We start from the raw sequence: 13,244 nt of genomic DNA, 5'->3' as shown, positions 1-13,244 counted from the left end.
GAGAAACTAATGAGACTGAAATCATGACCCACTCTAATTATAATTTCTTATAATAGTCTGAAATATTAACTTCAGCTTCCACCTACACACTGCTAATGACAATCTGTTCTGTTTTGTGGTTGGGTTTTCTAACGCAAGCATCCCAACACTCTCTCCTGTATCCCCTAAGCAAGGGTCACCTCACAAGTGTAAAAAGACATCAATTCTGTTGTGATATATGCTGATAATAGAGTGATAATGCTGCAAGCAGTATTATCACTCTAATCTCAACTGTTTTATTAATTTTGTGGATTTTTTTGGTTTTTACTCATCTTCAGTTATTTCTGTATGCATTAGCTGCAGTTCCAGCAGAGTGGGACAGAACCCACAGGCTCAGCTGCAATAGGAATAATAAGAATAGTTACTAAATCTGTCATTAATCCCTTGCGAATACAATGGGACTTTTGGACACTCTCTGTGCATTCTGAAACCACATGCAGTTCTATTTATGCAACTTTGAAAAAGACTATATGCAGCCTCTCTTCTTTCTTATGAAGACAAAGCAACTTCCTATTTGCACTGTTTGGGACCAAAGAAAACTCTTTTTCTTAAAATAGAAAACCTTATGAAGACTTCATCTCTCTAAAGATAGTGGATATTACAAACAGATTCAGATCTTCTTGTGTTTATATTTTAGCTTGAATCATCTATTACATACACTAATACTATACAAAAATGAAGTGTCATTTCTTTTTTAAATAAAGAGTATCTTTTCTCATTATACTTAAAAGCGAAATGTGAAAATTTCTGTATGTAATGAAACACAGATTTCTTTCAAGTTAGAATTCTGTAATTATATCCACTGACAGAGCTCAGTGGAAAATTCTGGTTTGGTATTTACCGAGCTTAAACGTAGTTTAAAATTTTAATTTAATTCAAACATTATTTTATATACAATATATTAATTTTATTGCTAAGCACCTATCTGTTGCAAAGCACTATTCAATTCAGGGCTTATTTAAGTACTGAAGTTGATTATAGCATCCTCTAAAGGACAATGGTGAACATTTTATAAAACACAGTTTAGAACAATAAATTACTGCTGAGAATCAGCAAAAAAAAAAAACCACCTGAGCTTGTTTTATGCATACTATAATTAATAATTGCCACTCACTAAATTCTTACAATATGCCTGGTTTAATCTTTAGCTAATTAGCACACTACAGACTTAACCTTCAGGCAACATTTAAGCAAAATCTTTAAGCTGACACCTTGTGCTTCACAAGGTGCAGAACAGCAGCCTCAAGAAATTAACACCCATTTTCAATGGAATGTCACTTCACTAATGAAATGCACCCTATGATGTTAACTTTGCTATATTTTAGCTTGAAAAATTATTTAAAACAAATCACTAAGAAATTACTGACTTCTAGTAGTCTTCTAGCACAGAAAGGATACACCCATTCCAGTTTAAGCCTCTTGGCTGGTAGTTCTACTTTTGCTTCCAAATTGTAAGATTCCACTTGCTCTTTGGGCATGTACATGGTAACAGGACGTCCACGAAGAAACATTTTTACGTATCCTTCCTCTACAAAAGGTCAGAAATGTTTAATGTTACACAAAAAACCATCAGTGGAGAACTCCAGTGCCCTCTGTCCTTTCCCACTTAACAGTTTGGTGTGTTACAATTACAGAACAACATGCAATCTCAAACTTAGAAATTAAGCAGGCTTTTTTTTTTTTCTTAAAACATAATCACTAAGCAGAATTTTTTTTAACCATACAAAGTCCCTTCTTCCTCTAAAAATTTTGAGCAGCAGAATTAGAACTAAACAACATCATGAAGAACTACAAAACAGAAAGGACTGAAATCAAAACCTTTTTTGGTGAAAAGTAATATTACAATATTACATTTTTTAAATATTAAAAATGAAGGGGTAAACATCAAAGATTACAATTAACGCAGAAATGCCACTTAAAATTAATTTTATTTTTTAATCAATATTTACAGTTGAGCATCAGCATCTAAAGTATTTTCCAACACTCAGTCGCATTCTTTGCATCTCAGTGTAAAGATATGCTTTACACTTGATACAGTGTTAGAGATACATTCGAAATAAGGAACACAAACAATTAGTAAAAGGAATCATGCTGATGTACATGCAGAAAAGGTATGTGCTTTAAGAATTACTAAGCATTGAAAAAGGAATGACAACATTGACAGCACATTAAAAGAAAGGAAAATGACATACAGGAGAGAAGCTACAAAAACTGAATTGGCTGACAGAAGTAAACATTTCTAGAAGAAAATACTAGATGTGTTGAACTGGTAAGAAATATTTTGGGGGGAGAGAAGCAGGGATTAATAACAGATCTGGAAGTACTGACTTGGGGACTTCATGGGGCTTATAAAACTAGGAGATCTGGGAAATGCCATGAAGGTCTGACTAGGACTTTTGGGAACTGGCAAGGCCAAAGTGGGTGTCCTGTGAACTTCTGGTGAAGTTTGTCCAGATTCAGAACGTGTTGGCTCTTGCTGCTCCATCGGCAGATCAAGGGGTTCAGCCTTGTTCTCATGCGAATCAAGCAGTTTTGGAGTCAGTGACATCTGTAGAGTTACTAGACAGAATAATCGTGGGCACAGAGGAAATGGAAGGGCAGAAGTAACAAAATCATGTAAATGAAAAAAATTATACAATTCAGGACTGTTAAAATTATGCTATGAATAGTTAACTATCATTACAACTATACCATTATTTTTTCAATTTGAATACTAAGGCTTTATTTTAATTGGAAATATGCATACGCTACAATTCCTGACTAAACTAATAAAAATTATTGGTTGAACAAATAAACGTCATTGCTATGCTGTATTACCTAAATATGTGTATTCTACCTTTAGACTAATTCATGTGGGAAAGAAATCTACCTGATTTGTTACAGTAAAGCTACAGCTAGGGCTCTTTAGCTTCATTTACAGAATTTATACATATAATGAAAACAACAGAAAACTGAATGCTAAAAAGAAGCAATAATAATGGTAAATTAATGGTGACAGATGGTTGGAGCTTAAGATGCCTACTAAAATGCCAGAATACTGGAACTGGTTTAAAAAAAATCTACTCCAGTAGATCTGTATTGGAGAATAAAATGTAGAGGGTAGAGCATTAAATAGCAGAGCATTACAGCACTATTTGTATGCGCATGCAGCATCTATTTAATGAGCCTGAAACACATGCCAATACTACTGATGCTGGTGCACTGGAAGTCAATAGTTTTTCAGCAGGGACAACCACTAACTGTGCTTATGAAAGGCTGGGAATGAACAAAAGTTTAATTAATTGAACGGCTTTTCTTACCTGAAACCTGCATTTAGCTGTCTACAGTGGAAGCATTTGACCTAGTCACTCAAAACTCCTTTTTAGAGTAAATTGGGAGAAACAGGCACTTTTGGACAAATTAATCACATTTTAAAGCAGATGTCCAAAAGCAAATATAGCAAATTATACCAAGTATTTTATACCAAGTATTTAAATTATGTCTTCACAATGTCTCTCTCTCTCTACTAAAGAGGAACTTAGGTTGACTAGGTCAGGCACAGAAATACATACTGCGCATTTATTTCTAACTTTTGGTAACATTAATTCCATCTGTACACATTTTTTTACCAATCCAAATGTATTATCTACATAATCAAACTACATCCCCTCCTTTGTACTCTTTTTAAGTTTTTAAGACAGCAAAGTTCTAAATGTGAAGATATAGATGTAAAGACAGACAATCATCAACTACAAAGACAGACCAATGGTGAAAACTTTTAGACAAATGTATCTTTTACATCTGCAATTTTGTAAATTTTAAGTTGCGGTTGAAAATAACTGCAAAAATTAACAGTTACTGAACTAAGAAGGCAATGAATGCTAGCAGGATCTGCAAAGGAGACCACTACTGATTGCAGGCATAAGATTGTACAAAGAATACTTAGAGGCAGAGATTCTCTAAAAGACTTTGCCTTGATGACAAACATTCTTTGCTTTGTGAAATTTTAGATTTGTGCAAAGCTGAACGATGCCGATTAGTGGAAAAACTGTTAGGCTTTAGCTCTCTCTAAAAAGCAAGACAAACCTGTGATTATATCACAGATATAAACATGCATCCAAAATGTGCATATTTACACTACAGTTTAACTAAAGCTTTAGAAAACAATATGGTAGGTTTACCAAATATAACTCTGCTTTATGACACTGAGCAAAAAGCACTGAGAAATTAGTTGGGGGCCTAGGTCTGTTTATTCAACATTCAGAAGAATCTACAGTCTACTCAGTAAGAAAAAGCAAGGAAAAAAAACAGGGCTTCTATGGTCATGTTAGGCTAACAGCAAAACAGCCAAAGAGGCAAATTCTATATGAATTTCAGCAAAAGTGCAGAACACCATTTCAAACACAGTGAACATCCATGTGTTGCCATATAGCTCTCTCAACATATTTTTTCTAATTCATATTCTTCTGAAAAAGTCCACAGAAATCTAAATTATAACCCATTATTATTATTATTAAAGTGCACCCAAGGGTTATAATTCAGTAAACTGTACAATAGATAGTATTATAATATTTTTGTTTCATTCAAAAGAACTAGGAAAGTTTTAACATTGCAAAATGCACGCAAGATAGAAAATAGCTGTTTATACATTGAACTTTTCTCTCACCAGTACCATTTTGCTTCGAGAGCTATGAGGTTTTGGAAATGAAGCCTACCTTTGCAGTGTGTCACACGGCGCTTCCCTTGTGATTACAGAGACAGAGACAGAAGGGCTAGATAAAGATGTGTTTGAATACAATACACTCACTAAATACCTGCTTGACTGGCTGTCCAGTCGTATTCTGCTGGAGGCTAACCTGGTGCTTGACAAAACACTGAGCCATACTCCATGCAATACCTTGAAAATTACAGTCAATATCATCTTCCTCCAGCTAGGGGCTTTATTTAGTTCTTCTGTTATTAAAGTACTAGCTTAAACTCCATTATGCAACTATATGCTTAAAGTAAAATACCAAGTATAAATTTCTGAGAAAAAAAATCATTAATTTCAGTAGGAATTTTGTCCAGGTGAGAAGGCTAACAGTAGTGTCACACCTGTTTTATTACTGATCTTTATCTACTGGGAAAGTGTGAGAAGAAAAATTATTCCAAGTATCTTTGCTTACATGATGCAATAGAAGGAGAAAGGTTATGCAAGAAAAGTATATTCTGTGCCAATCAGAAGTTTTCTTTTTCTAAACCAACAGTTGTCACGAAAGGGACATGAACCACAACTGCATTGTCACAGAAGACTTAAGTGCTTACTTAGTTTTATATATTATTGAGTTCAAAATCAATTACACTAAACCTTGAAATATGGCTTAAGAGCTTTGTTGGATGCTGATCAGCACAGTAAACAGAAGATCATCTACTTTTCCAGCTTAATGTATGATTACTGTCACAGAACTAGACACAAAAATATTATGATACATCTAATAAATCAACAGGTTCCTTATTTTGTTAAAAGAAAGCTTTTATTTTAGCTGTCCTTGGTTTTTCAGGACAAAAATAACTGGTATATATACCCTTCAGCTTCATATTTTTATCAAGATTGTTCAAAAGTTTTTAACTGTCCGATGACAAGGGCAAACTCTGCTTTCACTATACCTACTGTTTCACTTTTGAAATCTTTTTCCATAAGTAGGAAAAAACTTAAGTGATTTTCAAATTGAAGATAGACTTCCAAATCTGTAGCAACAAAGTATCTTTCCCATTTGTAATTTGACAAGTTTTATTACAAGGCATTGGGAGAGATGTAGCATTCTTTAACAGTAGTTGAGGGCTCCCTTTTATGACTAAATTAACATGACAGCATCACAGCTGGAACTTGACATATGCTTTAATTAACAAAACCTTAATACCGCTTTGAAAGGGAAGACATATTTGGGGTAAGAAGACATGGCCTTTTTCTTCTTTGTCTTCTTTATAAAGAATCCTAACCAGAAAATAAACCTACTAGGCCAATAAAAACTAGAGAAAACTGAATAACTTTTTAAAAATATGTCATCAGGAGCCCGTAAGTATCATGTTTAGATTCCCAATACCTCCAGACATCCACAGAAAATAAAAAATATTACATTATCACAGTTGTTATCTGGTTAAAAATCGTAAAAGTTCCTACCTGCACTGAACATTGGTTCCTTGGGTTTGCTGTGAAAATAATGAAGAAATTTCTATTTTAAAAAGCATGCACATACACTGACATAAAGGTATCAATATAATATAAAATATATAAAGTTTTTCTATGTGTGTACCTATAAATAAAAACTTTTTAAATTCAATTATTTAAAAGGTAAATCCCCAGGCAGAGACAGTTAAAACCAGTATACACCGTGGCTCTTTTACGGCAGATGTTAGAACTTTAACATTCAATTCTCCTTACATTCTCAAACTATAGATTTTCCTCCACAAACTAACAAATCCTCTTCTGCAAAGTTAGTCCAGTTATAGGAGAACACGGAAACTGGTCATGAGCAGCTGCATCAATTTTGGTTTCCAGTCAGTGAGATCCGTTACTCTAAAGCAGTCTACAACTATAATAAAAAGCTAGGAATATATTCTTAACTACAACATCTCTCTGCATATGTGGAACAGGGTGGGCTACTGTATCAGTGTATGTGTGGGTGTTCGCTTACATCATGGCTTTGTGATCTCTGGATTTAAGGAGCAAACCGAAGTCCGAATCCTGCTTTTCCAAAGAGTTTACATAAAATGTGGAACTGCCCAATTGTTTCTTGGTGAATGACAGTATTTGGTAAAACCCAGAAAGCACATACCCATCATGATTAAAATGCCTTTTCTTTCTCACTGCACTGCTGCCTGGAAGACAACCTGAAATCAGTTTGTCTTTTTGTCTTGAGAAAATATTTGGCAAAACTTAAGGGGAAAATACTTGAAGCTGTGGAGAAGGAAGAGGGAGAAAAGCTGAGGGGCTCTCTGGATACTACTACTCTGGCCAGAAAGAAGCAATCTTTTTCAAGAAATGCCAGTCATTTGTTTTCTTTGCTCTTTGCCCCTGTATAATCAGGCTTGAGGGTGCTGTTTCTGATGGACCATGAAAGGGACATATAGCTGTATTATGCAGTTAGTTTTCCTCTCAGTTCCATTTTCTTTCTATCCAGTAAATCTTTTGAAATACCAGGTTACTGTTGTATGTTTCTTAGGGTGATCCTGAAAGGGTTGAAAGCCCTGTCATTCTGATGGAGAAATGCTGAAGCATTAAGTATCTCTAGAGCTGTGATGCCATATCCACATCCTTTCCTAGCCTGCTGTGGGCAGATAGAGAAACCAAAAAAAAAAAAAAGAAACATAACTGTTTTGCACAGAATTTTTGCACAGAATTTTTTTCTAAGCATAAAAGACTCTCTCAGAAGATATAGTAAATAATTTTACAGTATTTTCCCTTTTGCCTTGACAGTTATATTGAGAATAATACATTTACTTAATGATAAAACCCAAACAAAACAAAAAATGAATTCTATTGATCCTATACACCTATTTGAGCAATGTTTCATAATATCGGACTTAGTATTAATAATGCATCAAAATTCATGGTTTAAACTGGCATACACAGCCAGTCTCATCTATATAAATAGCATAATGTGCTGCCATTGTTAACACCAAGATTAACATCTTCTCTTATGAATGAAGATATTTTTAGAAAATGAAAACTTTATGGGATGGAGCACTAGTCAGAAATTCTGCCATATTATAGACAAAAGAGTCGCTAGTTATGAACAGACCATGCTGACTTATTTAAGCTAATCAAGCTAATGTGAAAGGCTGATACATGACAGTAATAAAGCAAATCACTTTCTAATTATACAAACACTAACCACACACACAGTTCAGATTTCTGACTACCCTTTGTGTTTTTCATGAACTTGAGTCACTTCCTACTTATCTAACCCTTGGGAAGGCTTACCCCTGGCTCACAGTCACAGGGAGTTGGGACAGCCCATCATGGCATGGGAGATTATGGTCATCTCCTTATTCCTTAAAGCTTCTTAAAATAGCTTTCTATAGCATTATGGTTTTGCATAACAGCCTATAACTTTGTATACTTTGAAAAACAATTTCAGGGCTGTCTTTTTAGATTCCTGGCATGCACTCTGCTTTAAGCTTCATCTACAGAATCACAGAATCATAGAACAGAATCACAGAATATCTCAAGTTGGAAAGGACCCATAAGGATCAATGATACAAATATACTAAGGCTGTGAGTAGATGGTTAAGTAACACCCTCTTCCTCACTCTTTCACATATACAGTTAGCTTTAGGAGGACAGTGTTAGCTCCCAGTGCACAGAATCATGCTCATTTTCCTTCTAGTTCCATGATTCTTGCTTTACATTTTGCACAGTGGCACAGCTTCAACAGAAAGCATGAAGCAAGTCTTCAGCCACTCTCTTCGACATGATAAGGACACTCTTCAAGGACATGAGAGCTGTGGTCTGAACACCCTCAGGCTGCACGTGACAGAAATTAGGGAAAACTCTCTAAGTGTACAATTGATTGTTCTTACAGTGACACCAACATCACTAGCTTCAGCTAAGGCAATCTAATATGCACTCTGAATTAGTTCCTTGGAATACTTTCACATTATTTAAGTGTTGCATCATTTGTGTGCTGCACCTTCTCCCTGAGTCCAAAGTCAGTGATTCTGATCAATACTGTTGCTCAACCCTTTGTGGCCTAACAGCTGCAGAATGACATAACCACTAGGTTACTGTTAGAATAGTATGAAAAAATTTAAAATTCATCTCAAGTACCATGATGAACTTTAGAGCAGAACCAAAACAATTTTGCAGATAACCATTAATTATGTCATAATGTTTTTATTTCTCAGCTATTTTGGAATCCATTTTTCAAGTGTACAGAAACTCTGTGTAGCTGCTAGAAGTCATATCTTCCCTTAATTTAAATGAATAACCTAAGTAATATTTTCACCTGATTTCTTTAGTAGCTTTAACATAACTAATTTCAGATAACTACCACCTTATGCAGGTAGCAGGACTCAGGGAATATCTTCAAAAAACAGACCGTATTTAGATTTTGATAGGTATATCTTCCACCATACAACATATACAGAATTCAACTTTGGGGAACTTGAGCTAATGAAATTTTTTATACAAGATAAAATACACAGAGAAAGGACACTGCATGATCATCATACGTTTGTTAAAACTTTTTTTTTTAAATAAAGTAAATTACTACAGTAAATTGGAAAAATAATGACATTCATCATTGGTAGGTGAAATATTGCTGTTCATATTCCAGAAACAAGTCTAGCCATCTAAATACAGAAATTTAATTTTTTAACAAAAAGCTTCCATAAGAAATGTTTTGTTTATATAAGTTTTTTTTTAAATCAGTGAGGTCACAACGTAAGGACTGTTGCTATAATTTGACAGAGTAGGTATATATGCAAAACACACAAAATAAAAAGTAAAGCCTTAGAAAAATTCATCAGCTTGTTCATGACTTCACTGAGGCAATGTAGCTGCATGAAGTTATGCACTATTGCCCACACTTCATAGAATTTCGAGCTTAAACTAAGAGCAAGCTTTTATCTTCTCAGTAGTCCCTTCACTGGTCATTAATTTTTTGCCTAGTTTTTCCTTCAAGAACTTTCAGGTTCACTTGTCCCTAAGAGTGTTGATATTTGGTTTGCTGCTTCAATGGTATCCTGTTAGAGGTATCAAGGTATACACTCTCTATGCTAGAAGGGTCTGAGATGTTTAGTAACAATTTTGTCCAAGTCTGCACAAGCAGAAAGAGACATGGCTCCTAAGTAATCCAATAAAAGACTGATTTTTTTCCTCTCAAAAGTAGTATTTATTTATAGATTACTTAGAGTTAATTGGTACAGTTATTTTTTTTCAATTATATTTCAGTCTTTTAGGAATTTTGAAGTACAAAAATCTTATTAACAAAACCAAAATCACATCTATTTAGTTATCTGTTTATAATTATTTTACAAAAAAAAGTAAGAAAAAAAAATCATATGCTGAGATAAAGTCAAATTTCTACAAGTACCAGAAGGCCCAGTCCTGCAGAATTCTGTTGGCTTATAAAAACCTCATTCACATGCATAGATGCATAACACCAAGAAGATTTCAGGCTGGCTGAAGTTTTAGTTTGTGTAAATATTATATCTTCCTTGGTTACAATTCTATAACCTTTTATCTGATGGCATTCTTAATTTCGTCATTATTCCCATAATTTGCTAAGCCTTTCACAAGTTTCATAAACTTTGCACACCTGATGTCTTGCTTCATAGCCAGAAAACAAACTACTAATAATGTAATCACCTATATGCAGGCTGTCCATCAGTACACAACAACCTCAGTCACTCCTTACATCAAGTGATGCTGAAAGGACGAAAAGGAAGGGACATTTTGTGCCACACCATTGGCTCATCATCAGCCCAGTGACTCCTATGATAGCACTGATGCCCAGACAGAGCAGGTCAATTAGGTTATTACGTGATCTTCATTAACACTGTGTTTCTATGGTCACATCATCTGTGAGACAGTGAAGCAGTACCATCAACGCCGCTTTTTGCACAGGAAACTGGAATAGGACTGGTCAAGTGAAATGGCCAAAACTAAAATCTGTCTAAGAAATACAGGAAAGAACCACTTGACCAACACTGACAAAACTCAATGAAACAGCTATTTGCTCAAGACCATCTTGTCTCCCTCATCTGAGCGGGACATGACACCATCTGAAATCCTTGGACAGGACATCTCTTTTCTTTCAACTATTGTCAGCAGTACAGAGAAGCATCATCAGAGATACACAAGAGATAGGCATCACTTTATTCCGCTTCTTCGGTTAGCACTTGCATGTAAGCCTCTCACTCCATTTTAATTTAATCTGACCCTCAGACCGAGGCAGTCATTGCTCAGAGACTGGCTGGGTATCAGTCTACATGTGGGAAGTGGTGAGTGATTGCTTTTCATCACTTGTTTTTTCTTCCTCTTTCCTCAGTTATTAAACTGCCTTTATCTTAACCTATGAGTTTCTTACTTTGTCTCTTCCTAATTTCTTCCCCCATCCCACTGGGGGAGAGGGAGTGAGTGGCTGCATGGTGCTTAGCTGCCAGCTGGGGTCAACGCACCACAACCAGGAACTTGAAGACCAAGGGAAAACACTAAGATCACGGAAAAGGCACGTTTAATAATTACAAACTTTTCTGGGCAACAAATGTTCTCACATTGTTTATGGTTTGGAAATAAGGCAAATAAATTTCATTTAAGTTTGAAAACCTGTTTTATTTGAAATGTTTCAAACTGTGTTTTTGTCCAACTGTTGGAACTTTTTTAAAAAAAGCTCCCAATATTTGCTGAACTAGAGAAACTAATTTCACTAAAGAAACTAATTTCATTATTAGGACAGCAGGCAGAGAAAGGAGATGGATATTTAGACATTACCTCTCACTGTTCTTTTTACCACTAGATGAACTGCTGGTGGATCCAGTGCGGTTACGACTCCCTTTGGAATCTCCATAGCTTTCCCTCCGACCGCCTGGGGACACACGCTCTGCTGAACTGGTTCTCTTAACAGTGCTAATAAAAAAAGGATCAAGTTTTACAGTGGTACTTGTAAAAGCACATATCCCTACAACAAATATTTTTGAGAAACTTAAGTAGAATGCTGACCGTAAAAATAACTATAATTTTGTTTTTAATCATAACTTGATTAGTTAAAGAGCCAACATAAGAGATTTGCTGAGTACCTGGTGCAACAAACACACAGCTTTTTCCCTAATCATAAAATAGAAGATGGGCTAAACCAATATCATAGATTAAGTTGCAATATCTTTTTTCCAGGTCTCATTTCAAATCTCTGACTACCACTCCACATTTCTGGACTTCTGGATTCTCTTAAAAAGTGAAAGATTTAAAGAAAATGTGTATTACCTGACATCTCCAGCCAGACTACAGAGAATGCCAAAAGGAGGTCAAAATTTGAGCACCAGCAAGCTAACTTAGTATCTTCATTCAGTATCAATTATTCTGTGGTTCAAAGCTAGCACCCCAAAGCACAACAAATGGTGAGCTAGCCTGCGTTTTTTTGTTAGCTTGTCAAAAATATATGCTTCCTACTTACATGTACAAATAGATAAGACTCCCTACATCTCCTGACAAGAGGTTTCTCAAAGGCTTAAAGCTTGCCTTACTCTCTAATTTTTCAACCACCCTTCCTGCCAAGATAACTATCAGGGAGCTCTATTATGACTTTATGGCACCCTTTAGACATCCATCTCTCTCTCATGGAAAAACCTGAGCCAAAACACAAGCAGTATTGCTTAGTAAGTTAAGAGAAGCCCACTCAGAGCTTACACCTAAAAGGAGACAAATCATTGTGGTATTCAGTAGTCCAAAGCACTTCTCCTGAAAACAGTGCTTCCTGGCCCGAGAGGGAGCAGCTAAGGGTGAGGCTCTGAGCTGGGCAATGCTTTTCACTTTGCTGCGCTCCCTGTGCAGCAGAGAGGCACAGGCCATGTTACCCAGACCAAGGCAGGAATCGCCCCCACGGCAGCAACTGAATGACAGGACTCAGTGTCAGGGTCTCATTTACCCCCACTCCACTCCTGTCCTGTTTTCTCCCCTACAAAGAGCAGAACAGAAACGTTCCCTTTACCCATAACATCCCCATAATTAAACCGCTACCTTTGGTGGCTCTCTCACCCCACAAGCTAATGACACCAATGATTGCTTTTAAGCTCACACTCCTCTACACAAATCCTTCTGTTCCAATCTCACCCCAGTCATCCCTTTTATCATCCCCAGCCAACTCCCCCTTGACTTCCACACACCCCCAGGGATGCTCTGCTTACCATATGGCTACTCTGCGTACCTCAAGCATCCTTGAGGACTATTCCAAACCTCCCCATCAGCCCCTAACAACAATCCCTACTCTTATATCAGTCAGCTCCCCAGGCTCTGTCCCACTTTGTGTGCGGTGTAAGAAAGAGAGGCGTTGGCTCTTCATAACTAAAGGAAATGAGATAGACTTTTCTGTCCGGTCAAAAATTATTCAGCTTATCAACTATACACCACCACTGATGCATTTTTTTCTAAAAAAAAAAAAAAAATTCCCTGCACCCTCATGTCTGTTTACCAGCAAGAAGGGGAATGTTTCAACACCTCAGCTGAGGCTCTGTTACAGAAACGATGG

The 13,244-nt window shown here is 36.1% G+C and overlaps 1 protein-coding gene across 16 annotated transcripts in view; it reads right to left on the bottom strand.

Moving 5' to 3' along the window:
• Window positions 1-13,244, bottom strand: part of EML1 (EMAP like 1) — a 131,229-nt gene that overhangs the window by 30,495 nt on the left and 87,490 nt on the right. For 10 of the 16 annotated variants that reach the window (XM_074908645.1, XM_074908637.1, XM_074908638.1 and 7 more), the window contains 5 exons: window positions 11,495-11,629; window positions 6,179-6,207; window positions 4,734-4,760; window positions 2,368-2,598; window positions 1,438-1,567 (listed from right to left, as the gene is read on the bottom strand). In XM_074908645.1, coding sequence (XP_074764746.1) covers window positions 1,438-1,567; window positions 2,368-2,598; window positions 4,734-4,760; window positions 6,179-6,207; window positions 11,495-11,629 — 552 coding nt within the window. The remainder of the gene's footprint in view (window positions 1-1,437; window positions 1,568-2,367; window positions 2,599-4,733; window positions 4,761-6,178; window positions 6,208-11,494; window positions 11,630-13,244) is intronic. The other 6 variants (XM_074908650.1, XM_074908651.1, XM_074908652.1 and 3 more) reach the window with 3 other exon arrangements.

The sequence above is a fragment of the Athene noctua genome, chromosome 6 (assembly GCF_965140245.1).
Source record: "Athene noctua chromosome 6, bAthNoc1.hap1.1, whole genome shotgun sequence".
Classification (NCBI taxonomy): domain Eukaryota; kingdom Metazoa; phylum Chordata; class Aves; order Strigiformes; family Strigidae; genus Athene; species Athene noctua.
This window is presented reverse-complemented; position numbering and strand designations above follow the sequence as displayed.